The 13,957-nt window shown below is 39.8% G+C and overlaps 1 protein-coding gene across 2 annotated transcripts in view; it reads right to left on the minus strand.

Annotated features, from left to right (window-relative positions):
• Positions 1 to 13,957, minus strand: part of LOC121945179 (protein argonaute-3) — a 41,331-nt gene that overhangs the window by 9,393 nt on the left and 17,981 nt on the right. Inside the window, exons 5-15 of one of the 2 annotated variants that reach the window (XM_042489217.1) lie at positions 13,395 to 13,531; positions 9,651 to 9,785; positions 9,335 to 9,422; positions 6,954 to 7,101; positions 6,623 to 6,742; positions 3,496 to 3,618; positions 2,334 to 2,467; positions 1,386 to 1,570; positions 770 to 929; positions 464 to 554; positions 146 to 340 (exon numbers count right to left, since the gene is read on the minus strand). In XM_042489217.1, coding sequence (XP_042345151.1) covers positions 146 to 340; positions 464 to 554; positions 770 to 929; positions 1,386 to 1,570; positions 2,334 to 2,467; positions 3,496 to 3,618; positions 6,623 to 6,742; positions 6,954 to 7,101; positions 9,335 to 9,422; positions 9,651 to 9,785; positions 13,395 to 13,531 — 1,516 coding nt within the window. Of the gene's footprint in view, positions 1 to 145; positions 341 to 463; positions 555 to 769; positions 930 to 1,385; positions 1,571 to 2,333; positions 2,468 to 3,474; positions 3,619 to 6,622; positions 6,743 to 6,953; positions 7,102 to 9,334; positions 9,423 to 9,650; positions 9,786 to 13,394; positions 13,532 to 13,957 lie in introns of both variants that reach the window. The other variant, XM_042489216.1, reaches the window with a different exon arrangement.

The following is a 13,957-nucleotide window of genomic DNA, read 5'->3' on the forward strand; positions in this document are numbered from 1 at the left end:
ACAGAGCAAAGAGCTAGCGAAATGAACTGTCTCTGTCTAAAACATCTAATTTCTTTTTTTTTATTTTTTAAATTTTGGCTGCTGTCTAGTTCCCCCCCCCCCCCAATATCAATCAATTGTTTCCTGAGACAAAGTGGGAGCTGACCTGTCTGAACTGGCCTTCTGAAACTCCATCCCTGTAGAAAATGATCCTGGTCGGCTTGTAGCGGGTTGACTTGTAGAACTGGATGAGCAGTTCCCGCACCATGGAGGCCAGGTCCTGAATGACCTCCTGCCTGGGCCTCTGGACCCGCACAGTGGCACAGTACCTACTGGGGTGAGCATCCATACTGCCAACCACCTGAAAGAGCGATGGGGGGGTGATAGATTGCAAGTGGTCAATCAAGGGTGAAAATCAGACAAAACAATCATAAGTCAATGCATTTCACCAACAGGTCAGGTGTGAAATGAAGATAAAACTCACTGCTGCAATAGAAGGCTTCTTCCCATCTCCAGCAGGTGGATGTGTAACATCTGCTCCCAAGAAGATAACTGGCTGCTGAAACACTGATGGTCTAAAGATTGAGACACATAGCAAAAATGTTGTTTATACTGAGTTGCAGTTTTTTTTGTTTTACATCTGTAGAAATGTCAGACAAAATCTTTACATTCACAGCCAAAGCTACGAGAAGTTGGCGTCACTACACTAGATGGTTATTTATGTCTATGTAAACACACTTTCTATGTGTGGTGATGCTCACCACACGAGGAGAGAGAGAGCATGACTAACCGTTGGTGAGGCACCAGGATGTTGTTGATGCCTCCCAGCTTCACATTGATCTTGAGGCAGAGGTTGGAGAGCGTCTGAGGCGACGTCTTCACCACGTTCTTCACCTGAACACACTGCGTGGCCATGCCCAAGAGGGTGTCCCCCACACGCTTTACCTCCGCTATGGGTAGTTAGAAAAAGTGAGTGTCAGTAAAAAGCAAACAGCTATACATATTAAAAAAAAAAAACTTGCAAAAGTAGCATGGACATTATAATGTTGACGTCAGTTCTCAATATCTAGCACTCAAAGCAGTGGAATATTATTCAACTTATGATAAGTATTTGAGTATAACAGACGCAAGTGAGCAGTCAAACATAGGAACACTGCAGGATTTAAGAATAAAAAACATGTACGTACATACAGTCTGTGAAAAATATTCAAAGACAGAAAATATAACAAAATGTGGAAAGAATATTTGTTTTAATAGAGCATAAGGCTGTTTCACTGAAATGCACTTGAGACAACGCTGCACCAGCACTCAGTCCCAGAATAGCATTAGTGTTTCCACACAGTCAGTCTTGACAACCAGCACATATCTAGGCTCTATTATGATATTTATTGTAACAGTTTTCTGACCATAGACAGGGGTCTTTCCTGGCAGAATGACGATGATGAGCTGCAGTCCGGCGTAGGTGTTCTTCAGGTGTCTGAACATGGGCTCCACGCTGTCCGCTCCCTGGGCGTATTTACAGAAACATGGCTGGCCCTGGATGGGCATCCCAGCGTCCTTAGAGATCTTACGGAGCTGGTCTGTGAAACCCCTACAAGAGGAAGGAGCAGGTGGTGAGGATGACGAATCAATAGAATGGTAAAATCAACTACAATCAAAGCTGCAATCTTGTGCATGTTTGCTTGGAAAATAATAAACACAGGCAGACACCTGCAAAAAAAGCTGTCAGCACAGCATAAAATACGCTTCCATGTTAACACACATTTGTTTAGCAAATGGTATATCAAAAATGTTTTACATTAATCAGTAAGCTTAAGTAAAGGTTTTAACATTTTGAATTTTATTATCCTATAATGCCAAATATCTATATTAGTGTATTGTGTGGTTTTTCCATGCAGCATGAGGCAGTTTACGGTTTTTGGGGTATGTTTATAACATCTGACCAGGGACTAAAAACAAAAAATATCCCATCTCTACCTTTGACATAGTTACAGTTATCTTCATGATTAAGTACTCTTCCTTTGGTATTTAATCATAAAGTGAAATATAAACAAAACTGTCAGGCTCACTTTAGAAACACTATGGCTATCTGCAAACTGATAACTGAGATAAGAAATGCTATCACTTTAAAACAAAATTATAGATTAATGCAGTTAATCTATGGAGACAAGAAAATTCAACTAAAATAATCTTTTTCATCATTACAGGTAATGAAAGGAAAAATTAAGTGATTGGAATAGTCATCTAACAAACGTCTGTTTAAGTGAGCACCATCACTGCATGTACAATGACAGCAGAATCTCAGAAAAACACTTATGAAAACGGGAACTTTTTTTTTTTGCAAATTATCGTACTTGAGTATTTCTTCCCGACACTGCCTCTGTGTGGCGAAGCAGGCGATGGCCCACATCTTGATCTCCACCCCGGTGTGGAACTGCTTCCCCCTCATGTCCCACACCCCGTGGCTGGGCGTGGCTACAGTGCGGTTCTGAAACAACATTGCAGTCTCACCACATGTACTCGTGATTATGTGGGCAAACACTCACATTCATACTGTTCATACACGCTCGTGCTTGAACACGCAGACAGACAAGTGTGCACTCACTCACTCACTCACTTACACACACACACACACACACACACACACACACACACACACACACACACACACACACACACACACACACACACACACACACACACACACACACACACACACACACTTACTTTCTGAAAACCCAGAGAACCCAAACACACTTCATCCATACCAAAATATATTAACTCATATTTGTACATAAATTCATACTTTGAAAGAAAGAAACATCTCAGTCAAAGAAACATGCATTTGAAAAAAAGTCTTTGTGATAACTTTGGAGTAAAATAACAGATATCAAAGTTAAATTTCATTGCAAGGGAAGTGTGATGCACTGTGACGTAATCTAAGGTGTGTAGATGAATTTTGGGTGTGTATCGTGAACAACATAGTGTACGTAATGGTGTCATAGTTCTCACAAATACACACAAACATATGTATAATATTACTGCACAAGTGTGGTTCTTTAAAGAAGATAAACAGACAGATGTTAATCAACCCTGTGGTTTAGTCTCATTAAGTTGCTTCTTTATGCAATTTTTGACAACCTCTTCTTTAACCCAACTTTACAGCTTCACCGAGGAAAATTTACATTGGGCAAGTTCTGGCTATGGTTATATTTTAGAAGATATCCAAATGTGATTTGTTTCATGTTTTAAAGAAAAAAAAGTTTCCTTTTCTGTTTTTCCCTCAAAAAGGAAATGCCACTTTTTGAATGGTGTAATCAGTGTTTAACTTACTGAGACTCAACCACAAAAACAAAAGCCAAAAAGACTGACATCATGAAGTACAAACAGAAGCCGGTGTGTTAGTTCCCCTCAGAGACGGTGGAATAAAGGCTGAGGAAGGGGAGAGCATGTCAGACAAACAGAGAGAATGGGCGTGATTTAAAGGAAGGGTACCATAAAGTGCTCTGTGCTCACCCTGCCGCCGTACTGCAGCATGGGGGCGGGTAGCACTCGCCCCGTCACGTGGGCCATCTCGTCGCGCACCTTGAACTGGAATTCCTGCACAAAAGGATCTGCCTCGTAGTTGGCACTGCGCACCTGCGGGTGAAAAGAGGGGGGGAAATGATTCAGGCCACTGTAGTTAATGACAAAATGAGCAGAGGATGTGTTAAAAAATCCGAAGGTCGTCCATCATTTTGACATATTAGAATACTGAGGACAATCGGACAACCGTAGCTATAAGTACATCACACACCTGTTCAGTTTGTGATGCATGCACATTAACTGGCTATTTATTAATTAATTAATTTTTTTCTGTCTCGATTGTGTTTAATTCTGTTATTAGTACTATTATTTCTATGTTTACTGCCAATATTCTTGTGTTTATAATATTCTGCATTTACTCTTATTGGTGTGGGTTTTTATTGTTATTTTTGTTTCTCTTCAGCAGAAATGAATGAGGTTATGTCCATATATCATACGATATTGCCCTTGTGTTCACATGTGGGTATATTTACATAAGAATGTCACTAATATTTTAGCCAACATAATGCCAGAGCAAACTGCAGGGTTTCCTTCACCATGGATTCATTTTTACAGTGCCTAAGCTGAAGGAACAGAAAAGAAAATATGCTGAGTTTTTTCTGTCTTTTCTGTTCTTTTTAAAAGTTAAGTGCTCATTAAAAGGGTGTACCTTGCATTTTAATGCTACTATCATATTATCATTAAATCAGTGGGATCAAATGGTGTTAAAATAACAATAACATTGTTTATCACAATTAATTCTGGGACAAGATATCATCCAACAGAAGTAGTTAACTGTGAAAAGTCTATGCACTGTCACTGTCCTGTTCATGTTTTCTCTCCATTTATAAACGAGAAATCTATAAGCTTGTTCTGTCCATTTATTTAAGGAAAAAGAAAATAAATTAATGAAAATTAAATACTGCTATATATATATTATAATTTTAAAAAATGAAAATGACCGATAGTAATAGATTATAACCGAATATTTTCAAACTTTAACCTTTGTGTAAAGGTAAATACTACTGCAGTACTGAAAGGTTTTAGTTTATAGACAATGTGCTCTACAAGTGTCCTACACCTGCTTACTCATTGTGACATTTTGGGAAATAAGCTCATTTGTTTTCTTGCTGAGAATCAGATTATAAGAACAATATCACTTTCATATGTGACAGTTACTATTAGCTTCTTCTTCTCACCTAACTCTCAGCCAAAAAGTAAATAAGTGCATTTTCCCAAAAACTGAACTATTCCTTTTTTAGTTTTTATGTTTATTATGCTTGTAAAGTTAATGAAGCATTGCTTTTCTGCACTTGCCGGTGTATGTATGGTTATTAGTGTTTCTTTGTGCAATCCATCCATTGGTGTAAAGGAAATGTAAAAGGTTAATTATTAACATGCCAAAAACTGTCAGGTGCCAGCACCTTAATCCAAAATGATGGCGAGCATGTGGTACATGATCAGCCCAGCTGGTATGACATCCAAATGTATTATAGAATTAATTATGCAGCTCTGACAGACACAGCCTATCAGCTTGTTTTGTCCTTTCCTGTCTCTCAACCTCTGCTATTCCACCCACACTGCCCTGTCAGTTTCAAGCAACTGTGCATCTAAATGAAAACGCCACCACAGTGCTGTCGACAATGATTTCCTGTGAGCAAGTCCAGTCATTTTGCTCCTGAGTGAAGAGATAGGGAGACGTGGTTTAATAAGGTAACAGCAGGTACTAAATGTGCATTGCTTATCTGATGGTGACCAGAGGCAGTGTACAGCCTGTCAGTCTTTCCATAAACAACACGCTGCAGACACTGGAGCAGCCTCACACACATTAAAGCCATTACCACTCTGGTATTTTGTTGACCCTACGTAGTCTCGCCTTGTAATTGCCAAATGCAATGGACAAGCACGCAGACATGCCTCTGTTAACAATATAAAATGAGGATCTGGGAGAGGTGATTACAAAACAAGCAATTTGATATCAAGATGAGCAAGATGAGCAACATGGCAACCAAGTGCTGATAAGCTTAGCAACGCAGACATTGGATGATGCACAAACACTACTTGTTTTTGTGTTCTGCAACTCTGTTTTTTTGGGGGGGGGGTGGGGTGGGGTGGGGTGGGGGGGTTTACCAACAGTAGGAAAACACATTACATAATGGTTACAATTTTAACCATACTACTTTTTTCAAGCATCTACTCAAGCTCATCAAACTCAAGAAAATAAATGTCACAGCCTTCAATCTATATTATGTTGTTGCCGAGGAAATATTTGACATCTACAGTGTACTAACTAACAGATGCCTTTCAGTGACTACGTTTACATGCACAAATTATTCTGACTTTTCACCCTTATTTAGAAAAAGACAATATTCCTACTAAGCTGTTTGTACGGCTAATGAAAATAAATATTCCTCTAACATTCCTATTTACATGCAACCCTGCATACTCTGATTGATGTGCCCTGACATGTTGTTTATCACATCAAAATATGGAAGAGAGGAACGTCTGGAGCTGATTTTTGTCACTTTCCTCTCAAAGTTTTCCAATGGCGGTGGACGTGTTCCAACATGTGAACACAGCCTATCTCTCTCATTTCTTCAACCACAACATCTTTGTATCGCTGCATATCCAAAAGTCTGTTAATATCTAAGTCTTTTAAATTATTAAAAAGTATGCGTGTTTCTCCTTCTGACCAGAAATGTGGGCTTTTCATTTGTGCATGCATCTTCACTCTTGCAAACTATTGCCAAGATTAACTGTGTACAATGCATCCATGACAAAAGCTGATGTAAACAGGCCTTATGTCGCAATCTGCTGTAAAACCCCCAATGAGATGCCTATTCTGAATGCGCTCTATACATGTCAAAAGAGTGCTCCTAAAACTTATACCAGCAAATATATACCAGCATATCCCACATGTCCCACATGTCAAAACAGGATGTCCTGTTTACATGACCCAAATGAAATTCACAGTATTGTCATATTCGGAGTAGAGCTGGAACATAAATACGTAATGTAATATTCAAACAAGTATTCAGGGCATCTCTGGAGTGATAGAAAAGTTCTTGATCCAACTCACCAGCCTGCTGATCTCCTCTTGTCTGTCAGGTGCAGAGCGAGCTGTGGCTTTGATCATAGTGGAGGTCTGATTATCTGTCAGCTTCTTGATGCACCTCTGACCAGCTACAATGTTACACACCTGCAAGAAATAAAGAGCCAAAGTTTGATCATTTTAGTTATTATTTAGCCAGCAAACGACTGCCTGGTCACAGCTGAGCTGATCAGCTCCATATTCATTCAGCTGATACACACCTGTGGATTGCCACATATACCTTACACTACATGAGTTATGTTTCAATTTAAACCCAATAAAAAAATAATAAAATGGATAGTATCTGGTTCTGACTGACCTCTAGGGGCAGGTAGGTGTGCTTTTGCTCCTGGCCCACTTGTAGACAGGGCAAATGCGGGTACTTAAGCTGCAGGTTGTACTTCTCCCTGAAGTACTGGGCTACTGTGCGCTCTACAGTCTGACCATTTTCCAATTGTAGAGGGAACCTGCAAAAAAAAGAGCATCTAATGTCAAAAACTACACCATGACTGAGCACAATGGAATTAGACTGATTTATTTTTAAGTATGAGTAGGATGCCCTTTGCTGATCTGTACCTGATTAAGCAATGTTTTCACTGATTGATAAAAGCTATATTAAGCTAAATCAATCTAATCTTTATTTTTTATTTATTTGCTTTATATATTTAAAACAAAAAAACACGTAAGGAAAGCAGCGATGCAGAGTGCTTCAATTCAAAGGTATTAAATTGTCAAGCATATCTTTTCTAATCTACATTTTTTAGTAACTTTAAACTACTTTTAAGTATTTACTGTGTGGTAGAGACACTGCATCTCTGAGTCAGATAAGGGGCAAAAAAGATGATAAGAAGTATTCATTTGATTTGTAGTGGCACGGGAATAGTTTTGGCCAGCTGCCATATTTCTATCAATAACAGATGAGCAGGAGCCAGCCCATACTTATAGGATAAGGACAGGAAAAGGCTGGAAGTCTCTGTACAGAAAGCCCCTTTTAGACATTGAATCTGTACTGGAATACTGAATTACTTAAAAGGGATATTCTTCATCCTTTATGGGGATGTCCAATCAGTTTTGATTGTAAATGTAGTCAATCTAAGCAATAAATTCCTCATTGTGCTTTATTGACAGAGAAAGCTGTGTTCACAGTTGCACATCTAGCCCTGTCAGTTAATGTGACAGTGACAAAGATGGATGTAGCTACAAACTACAAGTTGGGTTTTGCCTCCAGGTAAACAGGGGGTTTGCTCTCGATAACACTCAAAAACAGAACTTCCTTGTTCTCTTTACATGTACTGCATACTAGTTATTTTTCCAAAATCAGAAATGCGTCCTCCTACCCCTAACCCGCCGCAAAAAAAAACAAAACAAAAAAACTTAGAGTATTTTATGGATGAGGATACATTAATCAGTGTTTTGGCCGACTCAGATATTCAGTTGCATTTACTTGAGCCAGCATACAACCGAAGAAATGCTGTCAAGAGAAGCCGAGGCTGTGGTTGTATTAGCCATGCAGGAGGATACAGACAGCAGGGACCCTCCAGAACCTGAGCTGCAGAGAGCAAACACCAACTGATGGTGCCTTGGCTCCAATTTCCCTCTGATGCCAACAGAAACTGAATCACTCTGCTGCACTGAATGTCAGTGTGGACAGTTTTTGTTGGATGTAGTGGGCGACAACAACCCTGCAGAAGCCCATGTGTATGTTACTATGCGTAAAAATTTTACTTCTCACTTGGGCAGAGGTGTGCTGAAGACTTTCTTCATGATACAGAAGATAAACTGGAAAAGATAACCAAGAATAGTGGGGCAATCTCGAAAGACAACCATTGAGTGAGTTTAACGGTATGTTTTGGAGGCACTGTTCACAGAGCTTAGCCAGCAGGAGACCTTTGTTGGTAAATGAAACGCACACTGAGGAATTAATTGCTTTAATAAACACTGACTGACATCCACATAAAAAGTGGCAAATTTTCTCTGTAATGTAAACAAACAGTGACAGACTTATAAACACACTAATCTGTCAGTTTATAAAAACTAATGCACTTTAATAAAACAGTCCTCCAATAAAACTTGTTTTCATGAAGGTTAAAATGCTCAGCTTTTGTACTGTTTTAAAGTGGTGATAATTCAGCTTTATGATCATCACTGAACATTATAACCTTCTTGACAGTAGGATTCATTGTTACTTTGGTATTGCACTGCATTAGTTTTAACTAGGTGCATCTCAACCTGGAAACTGAATTTAAGTCAGTTACTATTTATAAAATCACAGCCAGCACGCATTAACAACAATTTAGAAGTGTGTGGCTACCGTCAAATCTCACAATTGCGGCTAAAATATCATTAAGTACCTTCACTCCTAGTATTCTAAAAGCATGTTGTTAAATGGCACACTGCCTTAGATATGGACCATCCTTTTTAAAGGCAATATAGTGATGTAATGCCATTATAAGGATAACACACAGCGAGGTACTGCTGTTAAGTCTGTGGAAACACTGAAGATCAACAGTCACACAAACACAGGGATACTTCACTAATAGATGACTAATGATGACCACATGGTTATAAGATGAGTCAGCTATTATCTGGTTTGTTTGGTGGTGAATTGGTGATCGCATCCTCTGCGCTCCCCGCCCACATCCCATCCACACACTCCGCCCAGAGTCTCCTGTTCCCTCGCCCGCCCGGCGGCTGACTCACGTTTGATGGCTGGCAGGCCGACGGGTCACGTTGCAGACACGGTACTTCCTCCGCATGGTTCCACAGTGCGTCACCTCCACCTTCAAACCTGGTGAATAATAGAAAGTGCTGGAGTAGCATTAAGACTGTGTGTGTGAGTGTGAGTGTGAGTGTGAGTGTGTGTGTGTGTGTGTGTGTGTGTGTGTGAATGGCTGCGACACGTGCTCTTCCTGTTCCTGCTAAGCTCTCTCTCTACCCCACACACATAATACACTTTTATTCATCTAATTTAACTCTCTTTCTCATGAGCACGCACACTTAACACCCCCGTCTCTACCTTTGATTTCTTTGGTGAATTTGACCCGGTGTGAGTCTGTGAGAGGGCGAGGCTGCTCATCTATGTTGTGGATGTCCAGCACTTCACACATGAACTGGATAACTGGCTGAGCCTTGTAGAAGGCAGTGGCAGACACTGCAAGATAACATGAAAGAACAACAGTCATTTAAGACAAAAAAAACACAATATATTGTAACATAATATACTATAACAACACACTGTGACAAAAACTTGATTCTGTAATGCAACAGAGTTGTACCACTGGCTGCAGTCACATGATAATTTAAACTGGATGGTATACACATTGAATGTCTGCCTGAAGAGAAATGTAAAACTTTTCTGCAGTAAAAAAAAAACTTTGACATTTGAGGTGAATGTGCAGTTTGTTAGGCTTTTTTGGCATCGTGCAAGACAATGTGATGTCATGATTGACAGCTATGTGTTTCAATCAGTATGCCTGCTATCTATGACGCTGCTCGCGTTTGGTCAGACAGGTGTATGTGTGGGAACTCGATAACGCAAGGCTCACTAATGTTCAAACTCTGGCTCCAAATGACGTTATCAGCCCAAGATGTTCTTGGCCTTATCCGGGATATTTTGGCCAAATTACTATTACTATTATTTTACGTTTAAAATCATATCAACATTGAAACTTTCACACAATGAACGGACACAACACTTCAAATAAAGGCAATGCATGAATACCAACTGAATTGTTACACAGAATTGGAATATGTCTTTTTAAATGTGCAGTTATTATGAAGCTTTTGTAGAGGCGTATCACATTATGTTTGTATAGTCAGACCACCATGTTAAATTAATGTGGCAGAAACACTTATTGAACACAGGAAGTGCAGTTCATGCAATATGAAATGTGGAGATTGTCCCATTATCAAACGTAGGCAGGTTCCTTGTATTCTGATACAATACTTAATAAATGGATAGACTGAGGCACTGAGAAATAAAATTTGATAGCCAAAACAGTGGAGCAAGAATAACATCAGAGATAAAAATCTAGGGGAAACAAGAACAGGTAAGATGAAAATAAATCCAAAAATGGACAGGAGAGATAAAGACAGCGTGGTGTTGAAGAAGTTGTCGATGAATAATCCGGCTCAGCTGTAGTGATGTAAAACAAAAAAAACTCTATCTGACGGTGTGTTTAAAGAAAGCACTGCTGGCGCACATCCATGAGGCAGATGAGTGCATTGTACACAGACTGGTTTGCATAAGCGACGTCACTAACGATTGTCCTTCCCACGCATTGTGATTTAATTGCTATGTATTTGGAAATGTTTATGAGTCATTCTTACAAATGTAAAATTGAAAGGCCTTGTTTTCTCTCTAATTGCAGTTATTTTGTATATAGGCTTTTGATGACCACGATACCGAGTGTGGGAAGCAGTGTTTGTTCATGCACATGTATTCGAACAGGCTTAACAGTTTGGTTTTTTTTTTGTGTAGAGTGCTATGCGGAAGAGTTAGAAAACAAACGCTTTGCAAACACTTGGAGTTCTAGTTTGTCATTGGAGAGCAGACAAGAGACTTGAGACGACCAATTGATTTCTAAGGATGAGAGGGCGGGAAAAGGACACAAAGAGAGAAGCAGAGAGGGAAAGATTCAAAAAGAGACAGAGGCTTCAAACACTTGGCACAAAACAAAAGCTGTCTCAAGGAAATGCTCCACGCAGCTACCCTCCTGACCCAGGCAACACCCACCAGTCTCACTCATGCAGGCACAACCCCACACACACACACACACACACACCCACACACACCCACACACACACACACACACACACACACACACACACACACACACACAAGCTGCCCTCTGTCTCCACAGCAACCGGCTAGTCAGTTCCCATCCAACCAAAAACCCACCTTCCTCCAAGTTCCTCTCACACTCTCACACACAGTTGGTCTCCAACAACCTCCTGCAGTGTGCATATGGCAAAACACATTCTCCATCACCCTTTCTGCGACTTTTTTTCCACAAATAATAACAGCTCACTACGCCAACTCATCAGAGTTTTTCTACTGACAATGGGCCAGCACTAAAGCCAATTACCAAACTGTATCTTTAACTTTTCCACTGGTTTCCCGAAATCTGGTTCTCAGCCAGCAGAACTGGCTCCACTCTGACAAACTGGTCAATTAGTAAATAACGTGATGTCAGAGAAGGGCAATGCCATTGCCATGTAAAACTACACTCATTTAACAGCCTTTACACTAAACATAAGCAGCATGTGGATATTTGAGTTTAATTTGTTGAAATATTAACCACATTCAAAAGCACCTATATCTGATTGTAGGCTTGGGCAGTATCATTTTTTTATAGGGTAGATATTTGTGTAAAAAAACAAACAAACAATCAAACAAAAAAAACCCCACACAAAAGCAACGCTGCTGGTGATTTAAGTCACTGTATTATGTATGACAGATTGATTCTTTATTTGGTGTCATGCACACAAACATGTGCCCAACCCGAACGGATTTACAAAACACCAATACAATACCGTTGCAGTGACAAATCCAAAATACGTTATCTGATAAAATGCTCAGCCTTCTTTTTCAGGCCCAGCAAAAATAAGTGCCACAAAAAAGGTTTCCCTTCTAAAACATAAGTTAATTTTTTTTCATGGTCATCATCCTTAAAGAAATCAATATAAATAGGGGTCATTTTAATGAAAAGTACACCCCTTTTGTCTTCATAGGTCAGACAGTAAATCAAAAAATGAACCTCATTCTCAGATACTCCTAAGTTACACAAGAAACAAAGTCTATCCTCTGGAGTGGCATTAAACCTACTGCTCTCTGAGGCTAATGGTAATGTTCCTCAGTGTAACTGTGCAATGAACAACCTTGTTTAGCCTACAATGCTCTTTGCCTAATATGCAGTTAACCTACTTAAACAAGTCTTGCTGGGTTTAAATACTTGTGATAGAATAATTGACAGATAGCAGCTGAGCGAATTTCTTGCTGGGTGACACCAGATACCGACACATCAGTAGGCTGAGTGGAGATGTGCGAGTGCTTGAGGCAGAATGGCAGCTGAATGAAAAGCATGTGGCATTTGTAAACTGCTTTTGTAGTTGAAGAAAGTCATCTCAAAAGGGGGGGAAATTTTCATGATTGCAAATTTAGTCATATTTAAATTATTAGAGGGACCTACCCTTTTTAGGCACAACTTCTGTAATGCCACCTGAGCCTAACAGATAGTTTCACTCTCAATCCAATGATGGTGTGCTGCCTTTGAGAGTATCCTGCAGACCTTATTCAGCTCCAATGAAACAGCATTCTTATGGGTGTGATACTGTCACATTAGAATTATGTTAAAGCTATTTAATTTCCCCAAACATAACATCACAGAAGGTAAAATGAACATGCACAAATCTCTTTAAAAATAGCCTGTATCATGGAGGATCCATGGCATTCTAATCTATCTGCTTAATTATTAAAATCTCATTCCCCCAGCTGTGAAAGAGGAACAGACGTAACTATTTCTGTGTGACCATACAAGAGAACACATCTTTTTTAAACAAGGACTGAATTACAAAGAAAATATTGAGTCTTGAACATATTTCGATATTTGGAAAAATGAACAACTGTATTAGAAAACATAGTTTTTACTGCGTCTGAGTCAGCTGGCATTAAAAAAGCAGCTGTCATAGCTTTCTGCTGTATTTTATCCTCGAGAAGGCATCGCAGCAAAATAAATGCAAGGTGGAATTTGGTTCTCACCATCAATGTTAAGCATCATCTTCCACATGGCGGGCCGCACAGATTGATGAAAGCCGAACCAAACCTCTCTCCCGCCTCCAAGGGGATGGTCATAACCCTCTGGAGCAGAGAAGAAGGATCGACCCACCGGAGTGTACCTAGATGGAGAAAAATAGCAATTATTAAGGAGGAAAGAGATTGAAAGAATGAAAGATAACAGGGAGGTTCAGACAATTAAAGGATGTTTAAAAAAAAGGCAAAGATAAAACATGTGACGCGAAGGAAAGGGCGCAGGAGATGACAGGAAATGTAAGGTTAGTTCAAACATCCTGAATTGTGAATGTAGGTCAATAAGTGCTTTAACAGTGTCATGTTCAGCCGTTTTTCAATACGGCCTGAAACTACATCAGAGAAATGAGAGGGTAGTGACACTATCTGGACACATCCCGTCCCTCTTATTACTATACCCATGAGACACATCAATAATCGTACATGGGCTACATTTTTCTCGGTGAATCCTGGACTGACACTGTGTCATGATGCCATTGCAATGCAATAACGAGACCCTGGTGGCTGCGAACAGG

This window comes from Plectropomus leopardus, chromosome 7, assembly GCF_008729295.1.
Source record: "Plectropomus leopardus isolate mb chromosome 7, YSFRI_Pleo_2.0, whole genome shotgun sequence".
Classification (NCBI taxonomy): Eukaryota; Metazoa; Chordata; class Actinopteri; order Perciformes; family Serranidae; genus Plectropomus; species Plectropomus leopardus.